At 43.5% G+C, this 21,157-nt stretch overlaps 1 protein-coding gene and 1 long non-coding RNA gene across 2 annotated transcripts in view; one reads left to right on the top strand and one right to left on the bottom strand.

Moving 5' to 3' along the window:
- The window catches only part of LOC140214216 (uncharacterized), a 359,561-nt gene extending 348,306 nt beyond the window's left edge, over positions 1-11,255 (top strand). Inside the window, exon 3 of the long non-coding RNA XR_011891138.1 lies at positions 11,168-11,255. This is a non-coding gene — a long non-coding RNA (uncharacterized lncRNA). The remainder of the gene's footprint in view (positions 1-11,167) is intronic.
- The window catches only part of LOC126517517 (receptor-type tyrosine-protein phosphatase T-like), a 146,766-nt gene continuing 134,091 nt past the window's right edge, over positions 8,483-21,157 (bottom strand). The window contains exons 34-42 of the mRNA XM_050167252.3: positions 19,653-19,788; positions 18,447-18,596; positions 15,184-15,283; positions 15,024-15,100; positions 14,116-14,244; positions 13,104-13,229; positions 11,166-11,317; positions 9,542-9,677; positions 8,483-8,669 (exon numbers count right to left, since the gene is read on the bottom strand). Coding sequence (XP_050023209.1) covers positions 8,595-8,669; positions 9,542-9,677; positions 11,166-11,317; positions 13,104-13,229; positions 14,116-14,244; positions 15,024-15,100; positions 15,184-15,283; positions 18,447-18,596; positions 19,653-19,788 — 1,081 coding nt within the window. The 3' untranslated portion in view covers positions 8,483-8,594. The remainder of the gene's footprint in view (positions 8,670-9,541; positions 9,678-11,165; positions 11,318-13,103; positions 13,230-14,115; positions 14,245-15,023; positions 15,101-15,183; positions 15,284-18,446; positions 18,597-19,652; positions 19,789-21,157) is intronic.

Genomic DNA, 21,157 nt, shown 5'->3' with positions numbered 1-21,157 from the left:
GGAGGAGAGCGGACGTAAATACTAGCGTAGCATCCAAGGAGGCTATGATACAAGTTACTCACCGTGATGTCAGGGTGCTACTTCACACGAGAACCACAGATTACTCACCGCGGTTGGCATGACTGGCCCCGACCACCACTGACGATATCAGAAGGCTAACTCCTGGTGTCTGTTGTGTTACATCCAACTCCACGAGAGTTGTGGTAACGAAGATTGTTGCGATACAATCCACTAGGCTACAACTACTATATAACCATAGCGTAAATACATTGGCTGAAGCGTAACCGTCGTGACAAGTGACCGGGAAGGATAGCTCCGACTTCGGAGTATACCGTCTCTCTCCGAACGCCTCTACTGCAAAGCTGTGTCTGCGCCGCGCTAGCCGTGCTTTCTGCTAGAGAGAGCGTGGTTTCGCTTCGTACCGACGCTCGAATTCGACAGTGCACAGGGGCTTTCTAGAATCCCGGCGTTCGACACAGTGCCCAACGCTGCCGTACCCACGTGTGTCACATTAGCTTGGTCTCCCGTTCACGGCTGGACATATCTGTTTGCCCCGTACCCTTGTTCCTTTCATTAGGCTTTTCGTACTTTGTAGTTTCAATTGTCCCTCTACATGTTATCTTCGAGACTGTCTCCATTTCTTCACAGACGCCGACAGCCGTATGTGCAAAACTGCAATGCGGTAGTCAGCGATTTAAAAAACCTTCTTTTTTCAAATTTATTTTCCGCACACTTTTGGTTGCATGTTTGCTTGTACCTCACCTTTTGAGAAATACATCTTCTATCGTTGGTGAGTGCTTCCTGTCTCTGTAGTGTCGCTTGTGCTACTCGATGCATCACGGATAAGCCGCCACTGGCGGGCGGAGACGGAGACGAACCGGCACGCAAGTGAGCCTGGATATACAGCTGTATATCTGGGTGCATGGTGCGCTCGTTCACCTCCTTGCTCTGGCTGCAGGGATTGTGTTCCCTCTGTGGATTTTGGAGGCGTCGCTTGCGGTGTTGATGTGCTCGCACCGTCAATCTATGTGCCGACGGCGCTAGCAAACGTATTTTGCATTCGCTTCGAAGCCCTCGCGGATGGCACTTACAAACGGCCACAAGTGCATACATTTGAGATAGCTTAACCTTCTCCTCATCCTGATTTCACGCATCAAAACGAGAAAGGCTGCCTGATACCTGCAGTGTTTAGGCTGAGATGCCTGCGTACAGGCTTGTCTCATGATCTTAGGTTGCAGCGCGATCCGTTGTCATGTTCTTATGCTGGGGTTGTTTGCACTCACATATATATGTTTTTTGTTTCAATAAAATTTTAGTTGAGAGTTAGCGCTCGTCCTGTCTGCTTCTAGTCTCTGTCCGTGTCCCTTCGCGCTGCAAACCAAGATCCATGTTACCGTACCAACTCTCCCAACTTTTTATCCTTTTGCAGGCTTGTCTCGCTGTGCGTCAGCAGCCGGGCGCTGCTTTGAGTTGAACTATTCTCGTATCGCAGCTCCCCTTCGAGCTTAAGGTTTGGCACTGACGGTCGCTTGTCATGAAAGGTTTTGACCTCAGGTTATGCTACTTAGCATTACTTTCTGTCGAAAATAACTTATTGTAGCAGATGTTCGGGTCACTGGCGGCGGCGATGCAAGATACGCACGCAAGGGGGAAACGTTCCTCTCCTTTTGATTGCCACAGGAGGGCGCTACATGTGAAGGGCATGTGAACGAGGAACTCACTTGCCTGAAGAAGGAAAACGGCTAGTTCCTCCTTTCTCAATCCCTTTTTTCCTCCTTTCTCGCTCCACAGGACAGGCGGCCTGGCGCATGCTCTACCTTTCTCTGCCTAGCAGTTCATCCTAACGACACCTTTCGGCATGTTCATTTTTTTTCTTGAGCGATCATTTTTAGCTTTGATTATTAGAACATTGTTCGACGCACTGAGCAAGCTTCAATATCGTGAGAAGTAATCTTGAATGCCTTAATGTAACATTTCTCACAAACAGAATACGCGTTAAGAAATGTAACAAGAAGTCGATTTCATGCAAGCCCTAAGCGTTGCACAGGTCGTGTTGTCGAACATTTATTTGCGTGCTTCTTATAATTACAGGAATAATGCGTGGTTATGCTACCATTAGATATTAGCGTTTATTTAAACATTTAATCAAAAAACAGTAAGTAGACAAAACACAGAAGTAAGTGTCGTTTTGTTTCGTCCAAACGTCGAAGCAAATATGACTCTCCGAAAGATATAAATTATTTTGGTTGTCATTCTTGACACACAACAATCACCGTAAACATAAGCAGCATGTAGCTGCAGCCACAAATGAATGACTTGATTATAAAAAAATCCGCGCCCAAGCACTCCGTGCAGATGGTTAACCAGCGAAGCTGTAGGCAGGAAACTTCCACAGATACATGCGGCACTTGCTCGTATATCAATACTGATAGTTGTCCTACATATAGATAAGTAAATGTCTTATGCTTCACCAAATCGTAGCTTCTTACCCATGCTGTGTAACTGTGCTCTTGAACCTAGCTCACAGAACAACCCATCACTTTACACTCAACCTGAATTCATATATTCATGCATTATATGCTGTGCTTTCCAACTGCATTCTCCGTCCAAGACTGAGAACTCCCGGCGTGAAGTGCCCCGATGCGATTTTTTTACTATGCAAGTTGCTCTCTCTCTCTTTCTCTCTCTATCTTTTTTGATTGGTTCCATCACGGATTCCATAGCCATGTACTTGCAAACGTATTTGTGACTAAGCTCCTTGTTCCTATGGCACTCAGCCACCGCAGTTTCCGTGGTCACCTGGTTTTTCAAGCACTGAAATAGTCGCATTTTGTCGGAGGCAGATTGCACTGGCAAATTCGCTGGAAGTTTTGCTGTAATTAGGCAACGTCCCACAAGTCGCATAGTCGTAATATTTCTCCGACTGCGTTAAAAATGGGAAGGTATTGTGAAATGTTCTGTTTGCACTATGGTGTCAGCCGAAATTTTTGGCATTCCTTGACAAACGTACTGGACACTACACCGCTATTAATGCTCGCTTATAGAAGTGCTCAAATGCGACGGTAGGCTAAGAGAAACGCAAGTGATTTCAGAGGGGTTAGTGCGTCCAAGTCTCAACTGAACTCAGTCCCATTGACAAGTTACTGTAAGTTGTCCACCTGAAGATTTGAATTCAGCGGCAATTTAGAAGTACGTAAGAGAGAAATGCGTCACAATTACCTCGCATCTCTTTGAGGTCCGGGGTCTACGATTTAAACCGCGTTCGCTAAGGGAGAGATAGAGAAAAGGGTGCATAGAAAGGCAGGGAGGTTAGCGAGAGGTAGTTCCTCTTGGCCACCCTGCACGGGGGAAGAAGTTAAGCGGGTAAAAAAGGAAAGAGAGGGGAAGGGGGTGATATGGAGAAAGAGATACGAGCATGAACACACCGCGTACACTATATATAGAGAGGTAGGGGGCGGCGCTCTTAAAGTCTACCGTGAAGCCCCGTAGACCACAGGGACCTTAATAACGCGTGTAAGGCCTTCAGCGCGGATGTTCTTTGGGAGCACTAACCTAAAGCTTTGAGTTCTTATAGTGTACGCTTGTCCAACTGGTTCAGTAGCCTGCACATCACTTCTCTCTGGGCATTGGTAGCCGTAGTTGTATGTTGGTACCCTTCTGTCTTTTTTTTTTTTGTACTTGTTACCTTAGGCATATGCGTCTCCATTTCATTGATTCAAATTGGTACGTTGTTGCTTTGTTTTGGTTACAGTATTTATGCATTTCACTGTTTTCAGCGTTTTCATTCATTTTAGCGCTTACAGGTGTGTAAAAGCGCCCTCTTTTAGTTTGCTTTTGTTGTCACACTTTCTACCTCATTTATTGTTCTTGTGCTACAATACTTGGTGTTTTTCTTCTGATCCATCTGAATTGCATGTATTTTTGTATTAGTTGAATGTATTTATAACCACTTGTGCTAGGGCCTCCTGGTGGCCTGCACTGTTCTCTACATAAATAAATAAATAAATAAATAAATAAATAAATAAATAAATAAGGTTATATCGCGGGCAGACAAAGATAACATGTGCGAGCGTCTCATCGCTGTTGCATGTGTCACACGTGGGGCTGTTGGCCATTCCAATAAGGAAAGCACACGAGTTCGCAAAAGCAACGCCTAGCCACCGAAGGTACAGCATGGTCTGTACACGCTGTGGTAACACAGGTGGTAGGTGCATCCATATGTTAGGAGAGAACGAACGCAAACGACACATTGTGGAAACGTTCGAGTCTCACGGGGGCAAAGTACATTCACAGGACAGCCGCAGCGTCTGTTCGCGAAAGCGTAATCAAGACACGTTGACCACTTTCACATGCAGATCGGGCGGCTTCCTCTGCGGGGTCATTCCCGCTGATGTTGTGATGTCCTGGAAGTAATTGAAAGACTATGTTGTGTCCCTTGTCGCGGCTGCGATTATATATGTGTCGAATTTCTAAGGCCAGTTGTTCATTGAGTCCATGGCCTATTGGGCTTTCTATGCACTGAAGGGCTGCCTTTGAGTCACTAAAGACTGTCCATTGTTGTAGTGGTTCCTTATTAATGAAATCTAGCGCAGCGCAGACTACCGCCAGTTCTGCACCCGTTGATGTGGTCAGAAATTAAGTTTGTAATTTGATTTGTGCTGACTTTGCCAGAATGATTACTGCAGCAGCACAGCTGCTGAGTTTTACCGTATATCTGTGTAGACATGTTACAGGAATCTGAGCGGTTTGTGAATGCGTTCCGAAGTTGCTTGCTTCAAAGCTTGCAGCGTCGCTCCAGCTTTCTTTCTGATGCCTGGAGTTGGCAATTGCACTCGCGGCCGGTGCAGACATTACAATGGGTCTGAAAGTCGTGTAGCAGGCTTAAATTGTGACGGCAAGTAGGACTGATGTCTTACAATACTTTTCGCAAAAGTTTAATGTGGCCTCTTTGCTGTCAAGCAAGCAAGATGGTGTAAGCGAATCCGAGTCAGGTGTCGCATGTGTGCTCTCAGGACATCTGTATCAATGTTCACTAAATTACAAAGTGACGTTAAGCACCTCATTCGACACACGTACCGCTTCTTCGAGGTGTGAAGGCAACAGACGGTTCGTAGCAGGCGGCCCTCAGTTGAATATATATATATATATGTATATATATATATATATATATATATATATATATATATATATATATATATATATATATATATATATATATATATATATAGAGAGAGAGAGAGAGAGAGAGAGAGAGAGAGTTTTGCTTTTCCTAATGCTTATGCAATAAAAACAAAAAAAAAAGAAACTTACGAATAAGGACATCTACTATGAGATCACCTTACATGTTCATCCCAGATAAACGCCGTCGATTACCCGAAGCACGTTGCTTTGACACGGACATGGCTGTCTGCGTTAGTCGCGTATATCTCGCTTCCTGTGTCCGACAACCTCACTATTGCGATTTGGACCCGTAATTTTGTGCATGCGAATGCGTGGCTTAAGATTTACTACCGGGGTTGAATGGCCATTGAGCTTCTGTATAGAAGCTATCGCGATATCCATTTCTGCGATGGTGAGCAGAGCGCCATTTCACCCACAGCGGCAGAGAGAAACACCGCATATTCTCACATAGCGTATCAAAACTTAAAATCGAAACATGGGGGAAATGCTGTTGCGCAAGCAGTTAAACGATATTTCACGGTAGTACAACGAAAACCGAAGTACGTGACGGCGCTGATGCAGTTATTCCGGCGCGTGATCCAACCGTAGGCGTCATTCAGGTGTGGACGGCAGGCGGTGCCACGCTAAGTCCGCCAAATTGAATGTTCTAAACAAAACCCGCAATTACTGTTGGTAGGGAAATAAGGAAATGATGAAGCGGTCGTTCCTGAGGGAAAAGGTGACAAGGCGCTGTGCAGTACCGAAGATGCATATATAAATTGAGTGTTACTGGATAAATTTTGCGTTTTTATGGAGTGTTCTTTTCACACTATTTACCATGCGTTAAAGAAGAGACAGTTGTTTGTTTCTGAAGAAATTTCAGCTAGTTTTACCCTGTGTCCTTAAGGTATCTTTTGCCACATATGTTTCTTAGTCGTGGTGGCTTGAGTACTCCTGTTCGGTCATACTCTGCATTTCTTCAAAAAACAATACTTTAAGTTTAGGCACGTATCAGTACGCACCGGGACGTTATTTCAACCTGAAATTAAACGCCCTTGACTATATTTGGGCGTTGGAAAACAAATAAGCGCTGTGTTTACAGCAGTGAAGGCCGAGAAACCAGAGAAACGCCCAAGCGAAATCCCTAGAGTCATTTTCTTCTCGGGCCACCGCTTTCCCCTAGAACAGAGTTTACGTCACAGACACGAGAAGTGTAATTCGCCTAAAACCAGACTTACCCGAGAAATCGCGAGCACGGAAAGAACTGCCAGCATGCGTCGCACGACCTCCTCTTGCTTATGAGGGGCCCTGGTGTACAGCTCCAGGGCACGAGACCACGTTTCGTTTCTCGGAGCTCAAACGGACTCGCGTTCCTCATTTAGGCCAGGAATGGCAGCTGTCCAAGGAACGACAGCTGTCGCTAACTAATTACGAGTAGCGCCGCGGCATCTCATACCCCTTTGTCGCTTTGCGACGTTAAATTTCATAACTTGGTTTCGTTCGAGCAGGCGCGCTTCACTATGAGGAGACTTGACGAGTGAGTTCCTCAGATGTGAACTCCACGGCGCTTCGATATGACATAGAGCGGGCGCTCGAGGATGAACCGGGAGAGGCCCATTGCGGCGGGGGAGAAGGGGGGTGGGGGAACATCGTGTTCAAATGCATTGGTCTGAAAACGAAACTCCTGAACTCTTAAAGGGAACTGCTGCATGATCGAAATGGGGATTCCTCTGGTCTGGCATCCCTATTTTGCGTGCGCATGTGCGCATATGTGCAGCGTAATAATGCCGTCCGCCTGATCAAATGGGCCCTGAACCACCCCTCGGGCTTGGTGAAATATCATAGTCCGCGGGTGGCATACGCTGCTGTGCACATCTCAGCCAAGCTTTCCTTGCGTGGAGCTCGCAAGTGGAGCGCGAAGTCACCTTTCTCTCAAACGCTCTCTTTTCAAACAGCAACCTCCTCACTCTTTTATGGACGCTTTATTTTGTAATAAAGCGGATTCCCGTGCGCGGCTGCTATTGGTAGCTGCGGTCGGCTACGCAGCACAGATACCGCGGCCGCCGCGGGGTGCCGCCACGCGTCCACTGGCTAAGCGCACTGCAGCTCGCTGAGGGCAACCGCGTTTGGCTTACCTTTAGCGCGTCGTAGGCACCGAAATTGGAAGTCGCGGCGTCTACGTTAACATCCAAAATGAAATTTGAACTGCGCGCCAAGGTTCCATCTAGAAGGGCGAAGGGTTGAGGGCACGCCCCACTCCGCCGTAGCCTTCGTAGTTAGAGGCATTGAAGAGGAACGGGAGCACAGCGGAAGCCGTGTTTGAGTGCCAAAAAACTCCGCTTCTGCTTCTGCGGAAAAGCGCTCATGTTTCGTTCTTAGCTGGGGCCTTAATAGACGCAAAGTTTTCAAAACTCATTCGACGCCAACTCCTGTGGCATTCTTCATAACCTACTGCACAGTTTTAGTTAGGGCAAAATGCCATAATTATTTATATACATGTTGCACAAAAATCTTCGGAAAAGATGACACCAGCCAGTGTCACGCTGAGTATAACTTGCTTTGGCAAATGCAATTTGACGTCATTACACTTTTTTAAGGCACGTATGATACGCAGGGAGCTTGGCAAAAGAGGCTTGACCAAATAATGTAAATGTCAATTACTTAGCAGAAAACAGCGAAATGAAGTTGAATCGCGGTGAGAATTTCTGAGTATTGAGGGATTCACTTGTCGGTGCACTGTATTTCCTACGACCACTAGACTCTCGCACGCTCAACATTTCAACACCATTATGCATCTTTAAAATGCTGCTTGATTTCTTCCATGACTCTCACTCTCGCTCTTAAGAGGTAAGATGGAATCACCGATGGCGACAAATGAAGATTTTTGTTGTGGCGACTTTTTCTGGCAAGTAAGCGTTATTATAGGGCAACGCACGACATGAGACTGCATCGAATGAACTCTTAATGCGGTCAATCGCTGTCCCGTATAAAAAAAAAATTATTATCTGAAAAGTAAAGTTGTTATTCATCGCACAATGCTGCACCCTCAAGGTTTAAAAATGTTTAGATTGAAGTACCAGTAATTACTGTAGAGCCCAGTCGCAATGGTTGCGGTAATTGCCCACGATTTCCTTCGTCAATTCATCCGTATGAGCTGCTATATTCAAAATCTATGATGAACAAGGAGAACAAGAAAAGTGCGTCGTAGTCGACAAAGGTAGGAACTATGCCTCTCTTTTGCTGGGTGAGGCTTGGTTAGCGCTTTAAGACTAAATGCGCGTTTTTTATGTTTCTCGTAGAGACCATTGGTAAGAGAAGGAACTCCGGGTAAAAATTACGTCATTTTACTTCGAAACTGCTCTTTTCTTTCATTCTGTTGAATATCTTGCAGTCAGTAGAAAACGGCCTCCATAAATAAGATATGCACCACGAGTTCACTGAAAGTTGGAGTAGGTGTCGAACGTATCCAAGAAGCTGAGAGCCAAGTCGTAGCAAAAGGCGTATTGCTCCTGTAAAACAGAAAGAGAGAAGAGTTCTTTTACGAGATCATGACAGCGCCGCAGTAAAGAACTCAACAGAAAACCAGATCGCTTTGTATACATCGCCATCAACTGAATGCAATTTCAAAGGTGCAAAGCATACATGGTACATTTTTGTAAGGAGCAGTAGTAATATCCAACTGCAATTGCAGATATTAACCGCTGCATCGTCATTCTGTAAGCGAACTGTGCGTTACAACTCTCAAATTACTCCAGCAGTGCACTGAGGATATGTCCCGAGTCGGATCCTAAGCCAACCGAACAAGACTCAAGAAAAAAAAAAATTGATAGGAAATACCTGACAAAAAGCAAACTTTCTTTCACGGCTTCCAGTTTTCTTTGAGAGCACGACGCCTGCATATGAACTGAAAAACCTGAAGGATTATTTAAAGCCGTGAGACCGCGCTAGTTGGTATTCCATGCTGATGTAACCAGCGCAAGAGTGGACACAGGACACTAGTAGTCAGGCGACAAGGACGAGCGCTTCTTCCCTGTCGCCTTACTACTATTGTCCCGTGTCCACTCTTGCACTGGTTACAACAGCATAGATTGTTTCAACTTACTTTCAAGCCACTCCGCCTAAAATCATGCCTTCTCATGCTGAATTCAAGGTATTAGGGTAGCCAGATGCGCACCTCCCATGTTGATGTCGATTCACTAAACTAGTGGTACCCCGGGCCGTGATGTACCACGGTGCACTAAGCATTGATTGAAACTGGACTTTATCCCGCTGTTTATTTTCCCCGAACAAGAAAACGCGTTGCCATGGTGAGCCCTCCATGTTGAGAGCATAGATGAACTAACCGATTTGGAGCACCATGAGCCACACCCTGTGCACTTACCGAGTCGACGATTAATTCGGGACGGCTACTGCGCACATTGCGCACTGATCGGAACACGTCGAGTTCCTGTTCCAGCTTGAGCTGATCGCATATCGCTGCCGACACACAGTATAGGCCGCTTTCCTGGCAGCCATCCCTAAAATCAAAAGGCACATTGAAGCATATGATGGAATGCACCACAAAAAGAGTGTACACCCTTTGGGGCTTATCTTGCACAAAACAATAATCGTCATCTACCTTGCTTGCATTTCCTCTCTTGAAAACTCGGCGCTCGCTTCTTTCCTGTCGAGAATGCTTTGTCAAGCTGATAACGCTCAAGCCGCTTCGGACCAGGAAGTACCGGGTTCGCAGCGTTAAAAAAAACGGAAATGCGGGCAAGAGAGATGACGATTTTTGTTTGGGGACAAAATACAACCCAAACGGTGTAAACGTTTTTAGAGCGTACTCGTAGTTTCAGAGTCGGAAGGCAGAGGTCATACGACATATTCTAACTTTTACAAGCATTTATTTATTAGCTAGGTTTTGGAAATGAAAGAAAAATAAATGCATGCCTACTTGATCTCATGGCGGATAATAACCACAAAATTTAGCTCGGGACTGTGAATCGAGCTAATACTCGACTCCAAGAAATCAAAGCAGCATTCTCCAGCAAGCAAAATTTGAACAGCTTCTTCACTTCTAGTTCAAGTCGTGCAGGATTCCTTCGAACGAAAATCAATATAATGATATAGTCGCAGAATAATTAGCGCAGCATTTATAAAAAATAGGTTTGCAGAGCGATGCCTATATCAAAACTGCCTCCAGCATATTAAGCATGCTATTGAGGGATTTGTGGAGTTAGCAAGTTAAACTGTAGCAAAACATTCTGCAACGAAAATTTCTAATTCTATTCGACCTGGCTTACAAAAATGTTGGCACTTAGCCTCAGCGTTGAGTCACACTAATCCTTTCTTTTTTCTGTAACTTGCTGGCATCTAAATATTTATGAATGTTCCAAGTAGTAAATTAGACCCGCAAACAGAATGGTGGACTTCTAACTGCATGCACCTTTAGAATGAAGGTGGAGAGAATATTACGCAGTCATGTTTCTAAGCGCTCCAATTACCTGCTATTAGTTGTTATCAGATAAAGAGCACAAGCATGATTACCTTTAGAAACATTATCTGAGCCTGCACGAAGCTACAAAGGAAGCCCATCAAGTTTCTCGGAAAGAAAGTTTCGCAGTTGAAAAAAATGACGCCCTGGTTCAGCAAACTAACCTGAACCAGTGCCATAGTGGAGCTTCATTTCTCAGAGATCCGTAAGAGCTTCTTTCGAACCTCCGTGCTACCGCCAGATGGGTGAGAATTTTCCATTTGATGAAATTTCTTCCTCATTGCGTTGCGCCGCCGAAAACATTCACAATATAGACACGTGTATATCACTTTTACGTGAGTGCTTTTGTGGCAGCTCCACGTTTGGCACACTGCTCTTCGGGAAAATTTCAACTTTAAAACTTTTCATACGTTACTCATAGTACAATTCTACATTCTTTCCTGCTTTATATTTTTTCGCTAAATTATGCAAACAGGAATTATTCTGCGCCAACTGATATCAAGTGGCTACTGTACACTATTGCACTCACAGGCACTGCACCACGACTGTTCTTCCTTCGGCTTGCATCTGCCACCGGTCGACGTGCTGCAGTATCTCCAGTACCACGTCGCAAGAACTCGGCACAGTGCTGTTCCTGTTCCACGACTGTGAGTGGAACTGCTTCATGATGCGCGCCGGTCGCTGCAAACCGAACAAACCGCGCTTAGAATGGAGCACGACAGTAATTGGGCTAGAAATGCGCTACGCTCGACCACGTGACAAGTGCCACAAATGATGGCATGCTCGTGTATCAGGGCTGGTTGAATCGTTAAGGGGACATTTTCAATGACGCTGCAGTTCGCTATGATGATATCATTTTGCTTAGACGAGGTTTGTGTTCGGAGCAGCCTCGCAAGAAAGACAGCAGGCTTCAGCGGTCCTTTCGGACTTGAAATTAACTCGTTTATTGAGACAGCGGCATTCTCCCCCAGTGAAGATAAGCGTCTCCTTTGTTTGTTGCTGTTCTTGCTGTAGGGGTAAAAACACAATGTTATTTCTTTGGTTCCCAATACCTCTTTCTCAAATATTAGCGTTCACACACTACGAGTAACTGGAAAGAAACCCGTCGGTTATAGAGTGGTTTATATAGTGGTTTATAGTGGTTATATAGTAGAATTTTGGTGATTGACGGCATCCTTGTCTATGGAAGCTATCCTTTAGCCTTATGTTGTATTCCCTGTGGTAAACGCCAGATATAGCTGGATGTAAGCAGCTCCTATGTCTTTGGAATGTCGTCCGCCCCTATTGGCGAGCACGTTGCAAGAAGAGGATGTAGCTATTTATTTGTAAGGATCATGCAAGAACATTGCTATACATTCGAAACGTATAATTGGCATATATTTAAGAAAAATAGGAATTATAAAGCTCATTCTCTTGCAGCGGCTATTAAGTTGCTTGAAGCATTCCGTTGTTTTAGTAGCTGTCAACGCATACGTGCCCTTATCTGCTGAGAAATGACAGGTTGCCGAGCTTACCAAGGCCATCCGTAGTTACCGATTAAGCTACTATCTTAGCTTGCGCGTTCCGTAGCACTGATTTCACTAGGCTCATAATAGCGACCCTTATTTCAGCAACCAAAGCAATATTTTTGCAAAAACAAAATTATTTTTCGTCAATGATAAGCCTCATGACTGTTGTGCATGTTTGTAAAATATATTTAAAAAAATGTCACAAGTGCTATCGGAATTTGTCTATGCCATGACCTTGCCGCCAATTTTGATGCTTTAGAGAACGCAATCTCAAGGCCAGTTGCTTCTCAATATATTGTGTTCTGTGTAAATTTACAACACTTGACCACAATATACGCCCCGCTACAGTACTTGGGCCGAGAGAAACGTCGCCTTAATGGGTCTGGGTTAAAATGAATTACATCATGCTTCTTTAACCTACAACAGAAGTCGACCCCGTGATATTACGCTTTACCAAAGTGTTAGGCGTAGCACTCTATCGCAACGTTAAGAATTTGCTGTTTCACAAGATTTACCAACGAGTTCCACTGAACGCGCTATTATAAACCGTGTGCGAAACTAGCAGCTGCGATGAAGGGTTAATTCTGTGACCAACTTGACTCAACTGATGCGACAGTCGGCAAAAATATTATTAGGAAATTAAACCAATCAACTTAGATACACCTCCTTTAAACACATATATATGCTCTCGTGATGTCGCGCTATATCATCACTTTCTGATAAAAAATTATGAAGTTCAACCTGGAACACCACAAGCTGCTTTCCTAGCTCTAAAAAGTACTACAATAAACGGTTTTACAGAACTTCAATAAACAAAGTATGCAGTGACCTGAGGCGCTCGCTTTTAAGCAGGATCGCGATGCATAAAAAAAAAAAAAAACACGGACTTTTGAGAACAGTTTAGGCATCCACCTTTTGCCGAAGCCGAAGCCGAAGCTAAAAAGCTTCGTATGACGTACCGAACCATGGATGACCTTGAATGTCCGAACCAGAAGGCCTCGGAAATCCTGAGTGTCTGTCTGCTCCACCACAGTTTTCCCGTACTTCACGGTTGTCTTCAGACTTGGCCAGAACTGTGGTGTCGTCTGTTGGATGGAATAGAAAAAGGGTACTTGTAATTTTTTGCATTACATAGACAAATATTGCATCTTACGACAGAGCTCCACACTAATATGGAAGGTTGATAGAAAGGTACCTTCTTGATTCCTAGATGTGTAGTTCATTCGGAACATGGGTATTTATGTATTCAATCAATAAATCAATCAATAATTCAAGCAACCTTTATTTGTATTTGATCATTTACAAAAATGAATGTTGGGATTATAATGGAAGCAGCCTGTTCGCGGCATTTAGCTTATCGCTTGTTTGCTGCTTAACGCGCTGCTTAGTCGCAACACGTAACATGCTTATTAACCGCGATATGTCAGCTCATCAAGCCATTTTTGGGGGTTAGTAGTTTTATTTTAGGAAACAGCAACTCTTCATTAGCGAAATTTTTATTTTGATCATTTGAACCTGGCCAGGTTGATTCAATTATGTGTTGGTAGCAGGACCTCCGGCCACGGACCCTGCCGGAGTGCCCGTTTCCTCAAGCAAGTCATTCTTAAGACTAAGTGATTCTTCTTTAGGAAATACCTATTTCTAATTGACGAAAGAATGGCCGCCGTGCATATGCGCGATGTTTCTTAAATGGTAAGATTACGCTCACATTGAGACCTAGAGTGAGAAAAAATCTTTTTTTGTTTTGTGCACCAGTGACATGCCATTTCATCGGCTTTTGCCTTGTCATGTAAGTACCTTAGGCGAACAATTATAATCGTTTTTCAATATTCACCTAGAAAAACTGTAGGTAAACGAAAGTCATAGCTTTCTTAGCTTATCTTCCGCGATAATTATTTTCTTATGTAAGGATGGTGATTACGAGATTAATGTGTGCGTTAAAGAAGAGCATATTGTAATTGTTCACCTTACCTCATCTTGGAGAGGACCAAGCGTGACCAGCGTGACAGAGCCACTACCTGCCAGCATTTCCCAGAAGTCATCGATTGTTTCTGGCAAAGGCAGTTGTGTCACAAGGTACGCTTTTCGCCTCTTGAAACCCTGCACAAGCAAGACATACACTTCCAATGTTTTTGCTGTTCAACGCGACGCCAATCACTGCTTAATTTTCTATGGCGATGGAGTCCAAATGTTACGTCTACTCGCACCACGAACGAGACTCAGTCAGGATTGTGAGCAGGAAAGGTATAGAAGGATGCGGCTCAGCTTGATCGATGAAATAACTACATCATACAAGCTACGACAGAAAACTCCAACTTCCCTAAGGCTTTAGGTACGGATTTTTATCCTATGTTCAACTCAATAGGCCGCGATGAATATACTTAGAACTTCAAGGTATGGGCCACACGACGAGTGGTGACATACAAAAACTGGCGTGACGTCGAGAGGTCGATGCAAAGCAGCATAGGTAACAAGCGCTGGTACGCGGCATTCCGGCTAAGAATAAGATGTCAAGAAGGTCATGTGACGTATACGAAACAGTGGCGTTGTCTTAGCCAAATAGTAAAATCTGAAGCCACAAAAAAGGATGGATATGGTTGAGGGAGGAAGAAAATGGCGTGTATTTAGATTAGTAGCAAAGTGTATAGCCCAAATTGGGCTTGGCTATCACAAGACTGGATTTTTGATAAGGTCTGCATGCAACAAGCTTTCGCCGTGAGGCAAACTGAAATCCACAAAAGATAGCCAATGTTCCACTTACTGTGCTGGGTATCTGTTTAGAAAAGGTTTTGAGGTTCGTCATTCAACCCCACTCTCAATAAAAATAAATACATGGTTCTGATGAAAGAAACCGCACATGCTCAAAGCAGATGTCTTACATCCACGTAGACGGCATTTATGTAGTCAGTCTTCGATCCGTCAGCTGTGACACTCAAGAATGGCCTCCTGCTGTCACCTGCAAATATTGAAAAAATAGCACCACCTATAGAACAACCCTACATCTCATGCAATATATAGCCCCAATCGGGTTATTCTTACATGCCAAAAGTTTAGATGACCGATTTTTGGCAGCATTTTTTCCGTTCCGTGCACTCTGGTACTCATCCGGGGCCGCAAGAGGACATATACGGTTTAGTTCCTGTTGAAAAAGAAAATTAAAGTAGACCATTATATCCTATTCCCACGACATAAATGAATAACGCATTCTGCTAATAAGAAAACTTATAAAAGAGGGCAGCTCATACTGGAGATAAAAGAATCTATAAAACCGGATTGGGCTTGTCAAAAAAATAAAATATTTGATCGGTATAACGAAGCTGGGCAAATAAATTGAAAAAAAAAACGTAAGTTTTCTGTCATTGTTGCCCTGATCCCCCAGGTGCCTCGATGCAAGCCTTGCAGGCAAGGCTTATTCAAATTGGAAAGTCTTGTTACATCCTACTGCCTCTAACTACAAGGCTTTGAAGTGTTCAAGAAATGTGGGCAATATGGCTTTTTTTAAGAAACAAATTATTACTATTTTTCTTTTTCTAAACCAAACTCGGGAGCGAAATAAACCTAATTCCTGAAGTGTTTAGGAGACGGAAATTTTCTTCTGAAAGCTACACAACACATTATTGAAGTCGTATAATATATTGCTATTGATCTGCTCTCAGGAGATGCCATTTATTGAAGTCTTCAAAACGCATCTTCCTCGGAAAATATCTGCCCATTTGAGCACGGAGTACTTGGCCAATCAAATTTAGCAGTGGTTTTGCTTTTCTCAGGCAATGACAGAAGATCTGGACCCGTATTCAAAGAAAAGTTCTTTCGTTAGAATTGTTCGTAAGAGAAACTTCTAGCCAATGCTGATGTGGGCATAATATAACTGAAGGCGGCCGTCAAATGACAAGTAACAGTTATGAATGAAAAGCTTTTTTCGGTTCATCTTCTGCGCGCGATCTTGCTAACGCTACATGCTCTACAGTGGAATAACCATAAAGCAGCGTGTATCGTTGACACTGCAAAACAAAAGAATGTGGATGAAATGGTTCACATTACGAGTACTAAACCTTTACTATATCTTATAAGTGTTAATGTTTCCTATAATATTACATGAAAATGAATGAAAAGTGGGTACCTTAGTGCGCACACTAAAGAGTCAATCAATGTACTCCTCGCCGACGCACATTTATAGCACAGTTATGTAGATGAAGGCTTGATTTTTTTAGAGCCTTGTGCGAATCGCTTGTTTTGCGCTCATGCGTAGCTCATTGTGAGACAAAACATAGAATTGGTAATCACTTTTCTGTTGCAGAAAAAAATAGCATACGCTACAGTTATTGACATATTTGAAATTGAAATTGAACGTGAGCATTCTCAGCACTCTCTGCCGACATATAAGATCGTAAAATTAGGCCTACTGGACCTCTTTCGGGACCTGTTTGTGTTTCTGAGTCGGTTTGGTTCAACCTAATTAGCTACGAATCCCTAAGAAACTGCCGCCGATGGCGCAGCTGAAAAACTGCTGCTAGTGTTCACACTAATTGTACAGCACCTTGTCTTTGCATGCAAATATTCCACCCTCTCCATTCGTTCCTAAAAAAAGTACTTATGTTATCTGTAAGGACTTCATAACCTTAAAGTATTACTCTGTTTATGCACTACTGAATTATTCACACGCGTGAATTCTGAGAATCACCGGCCGTTATTGAAGGTTGTCGCAAAAGCTCGTCAAACCATGCGGCTCTGGAGGGTATACGTAAATATTTTTGCGTGAACACAGACGTCTTAATGCGGATATCCACACTGACTCACTACCTGTAAGTCGAATAATTTCACGTTTGACCATTGCCATTTGTTGCACACTTGATTCTATAATGAATAGCGATTTAGCCTTGCCTCTGCAAGAGTTTTACTTCTAGAAGCAATCGTACCCAAGGGCACGATCATTATTTCAATACACGGCAATCTCACTGAACCGCGATCTCACATCGAGTCATGGCCGCCTTGGTTATAGGTTGGACGTGGAAAACGATAGATGGAGACAACACTCGAAATATCCCATTGTGCACTAAAAACACTTTTACAGCACGCAAACAGATCTATTCTTTGTCCTTCCAAATTGCGCGCCAAGTTTAACAGCAGAGGATGCAATGACAAACTGCAGCAGTACACGAGCACAAAAAGTACCAGCATTTTTAGTCCGGCAAACCATAACAAAATCATTTTTATCATAAAATGCACTAAAAACGTAGATAATATTGCGCTTAAGGAATGTTGCGCGTTTAATTTAGTTTCAAAAAAGCAATGAGTGGCATCCTGTACGACGCACCAGAAAACCCATAGGTGTTTTTAGACCCTACGTCATTGGGGAAATCGTAGTCGCCTAGCCCACCGCCTATAGTTCGTAGCAATGCTTTGCGGCTAATTAAATAAAACTAATTCAATTCTGAAATGCTACATGTGGGAACCACACTCTAGTAACGAGGCACACCATAGTGTGCTCTCCTTAATTTTATATTCGCCATCAAGGCTTCTTTTAGCGTGGGTGCAAAGCATGGCACGCGAGATATTAGGTGCTTCGCTTTTATAAGAAAGCACCTGCTGCGACTGGGATCGAACTCGCAACCTTTTACTCAGCGGCGCAACACTGTGCCCTGTGAGCTACGGCGGCAAGTGTCGCTCAGTACTAGTAATTCATCTTCGTAATTAAAAACTACATTATTTCCGAAAAAAAAAGAACGAGAAATGAATCCAGCGAAAGCGGTTTCTGCGAGGAAAAGACATGCTTGTACCAAGAAATAAGTTATGTTGCCGTGACCACATTAGCACGGCGCTTAGAAGCGGAAACGCAAATTGAAATTAATTTTTTTCTATATCAGGCACTCCTTTATCACTGAAGGGTTTTAAAGCATCGATCCTAATATTCATTCTTTCACTAAGAAGTGGCGTAGGATGTTATGACATTTTTTTTTTGTCAAAAGAAGCCGAGGAACAGAATGAGGACTGCTCTTGTAAACATGACGAGCTCAGTTTTAGCAGTGATATCGATTGATTGCGACCGTGTTTGCATTTGACACAGTGTCCGTGCTCCAGATATTGACTGCTGCAGTACTGAAATGTATTATTCCTCAAAAGTATAGAAATATAGCGCTTCATGCAACACCACTTTGTTCTTTATACAGGCACGCACGCGCACACACATAAGCCATGCACTCGTTCGCATAAATATTGGGTGACACACTCAAACGTTTGACGGCGCTATTCAGAACTTACACTTCAGTATAAAATTGAAAACAAATAGCGTGAAAACAACCTACCTCGTACTCAAGCTCTATAGCACTCTTTCCTGTTGCTGAGCTTTTGGCTTTCAGTTTCTGGTACAGTGTCACGAACTCCTTCACAGAGAGCTTGTGATTCTTCGAGCACAGTATCTCCACCAGAGCCATATACGCGAAAATGTACTGCTCCTACAAAGAGATAAATTTCTGCAAATTTAGATGCGGTGAACGAACCATTGCATCCTCTTACAACGGTCCTTTTCACATTGTATTGAGACACATAATTACCAGTGTTATTGTACATCGCTCTGAGCGAGTATTCAGCAGGAATTTCATCGTACAGCATGATTAGTGGTCAATCGTGATGATAATGAATGGTGCGAAGGCATCCGAGCTAATCATGAAGTGTCTGAAGAACAGACAAAACGCTCAGACCTCGATTAGAAAGTGGTTCCATGATGGGTTGCAGGTGCGTCGTCTCTTGAGAAATAAAAAAAAATTTTGGCTAGAAAGTTTCAGTAGAAAATATTGACCAGTTTCGAAGCTATAAATCATGGTATCGTAGCAGCGCTAAATATACACGGCAGCATATTTCTTGCGCGCGTTGTGTTTGTGTATTAGTGGAATTTAAATCTGAGACTACAAATTACACTTGCGCTCTTGTTGACCGATTTGTTTCTGATGTTATTGGCGCACATGCTAGCTTTCTTATTTTCAATGGCCACTTACATAGTGAAAATGAACCATTCTGGTTTTTGAGATGATTGTAGTTATTCTTTCATAACGTACGAAAACATATTTATCGTTTATAGTGAACAGAAAAAGCTGGGCAGTGGGGGGGGGGGGGGAGACGTAGGGGGTTCTTTATAAGCTAAATACCGTTTTGTGTAAATGGTAGGTTATCAGTAGTAATCACTGTGTGTAACTTTTTTTTTTTTTTTTGAAAACCGCACCGCACAACACGCTGGAGATTCCTGGCCATCTCTGAACAGCAGGCCAGGTTACTTCTCGTGCTTTGTCATCGGAAGCCATGTTTGCCGGTTATTTATTATCTTTACGTACGCTGGTATAACGCTACGATAAGAATTGATGACTATATATATATATATACTTGTGAAAACAGCAACACTCCACTGCGACACTCTTGACAAGCATTCAGGTGCGTTTGATCACCAGCGGCTGGCGGATGTAGACGCTGCAAGTCATGAACGAGGTGAAGTGAAAGGGCGAAGAAATGTTTCTTACCAGGGACTCAACAAGGTTGACCCTGCACTGGCGCATCGCATGCAGGTGGGCCACCAAATTGACTTCACCTTCTGCTTCTGCTTGCGACAGCATGCTGTCTACCAAGATGAGCGTTCCCGTGCGGCCAATGCCACCGCTGAGGAGGAGGAGAAGAACCAGAATATTTGAGACAAAAATAACTCACAATGATATTAAAAATGTGCCACATCATAGATTTAGTGCAGCTCGTGACAAAAATAAGAACACATTATGTTATAAGTTATGCTACATCTATGTTTCCGGCATTCAATTCTTGGCAGCTTTTTACATGCATGCGCCACCGAAACATCACGCGCTGGTAAACTAAAAAAACACAGGTTCCAAATTTTTTTTTCATTCACGTGGTTGCATTTTAGTTTGTGTCCATATTTCCCATGTCTGTCTGCGAGCGCAGTGGGGAAGTGAAATGAAAAAAGGAAGGCGTGTATTGCCTTTTAAAAAGAAGTAAGTGGGCCTGCGTTTGAATAGCAAGAAAGCCAGTGAATAAATTCATGGTAAAACGTGTCACATTAAAATTGTAGTTGGAAATGCGGGAAGGATAAAAAGAGAGCGCATGGTTTAGTGTAGTGCGGTACGTCGACATTTTAGTAGAAGCACAATCACGTTTTGGTACTTCCTCGTGCAGAGCGATGTTGTTATAGCAGTTATTTTTAGCTGAACCATAATGAATAAAATATGATCGAGGATATAACTTGATAGTATGTGGATCCCGCAAAGCGTTACTCACATTCAAGCATACATTGCCGATAGCGCCCGCATTTTTACGTAGAACGCATCCTTAGTGTTAATTTAGGAAACAGTCAGATAGATTTTTTATCTTTCGTAAGCATGCTCTGAATGCAACTCACAGTGTCATGCGCAAAATATATATATAATGTAGCTGATCATATTGTAAGGGTCCAGTTCAATGCTATGAAAACTAATGGCACTCGCTTAAGTAATCGGCACACCTAGTAAATTTTGGCATCCAACAATCATAATTCATGCTACGGGATTCTCTAGAAGAAGTCCACAAATTCATCTATGACTACTCGAGCACTGAGGATTCGCGGTATTTCTAAAGTAGCTCAGGTCTGTGCTCGAGGACTTCACGGTCCACTTCTACGAGGACTGGACCGCTACTATACGGAAGAAAGCCACGTAGGTGGCGCGTAGCATTCCTGAGGTACGGCTCGGGAGGCTGCGGTTCTGCATCACTGATCAGAAGACCGGTCCCCTCAAGACCCAATGTCACATTTCCTTCTCCCTATCCCAAACCAATCACCCCTGCAACGAACTATTTTGTCTGAAACCAATTATTGTAACACTTGTTCCATTCCTCGCGCGTGTAATATAAGGCGTATGCCTTTCTTCAATAGGGAAGAAGGACAACAATGAACAACAGTGCCACCAGAAGCCTATCAAGGCATCACCTGAGCGGAAAGCTGGCAGTCAAAGGCCGGGTAGGAAATTAAAGGGATTTGAGA

The sequence above is a fragment of the Dermacentor andersoni genome, chromosome 11 (assembly GCF_023375885.2).
Source record: "Dermacentor andersoni chromosome 11, qqDerAnde1_hic_scaffold, whole genome shotgun sequence".
Lineage (NCBI taxonomy): Eukaryota > Metazoa > Arthropoda > Arachnida > Ixodida > Ixodidae > Dermacentor > Dermacentor andersoni.
The sequence above is the reverse complement of the archived record's forward strand: the minus strand, read 5'-3'. Positions and strand labels throughout refer to the sequence as shown.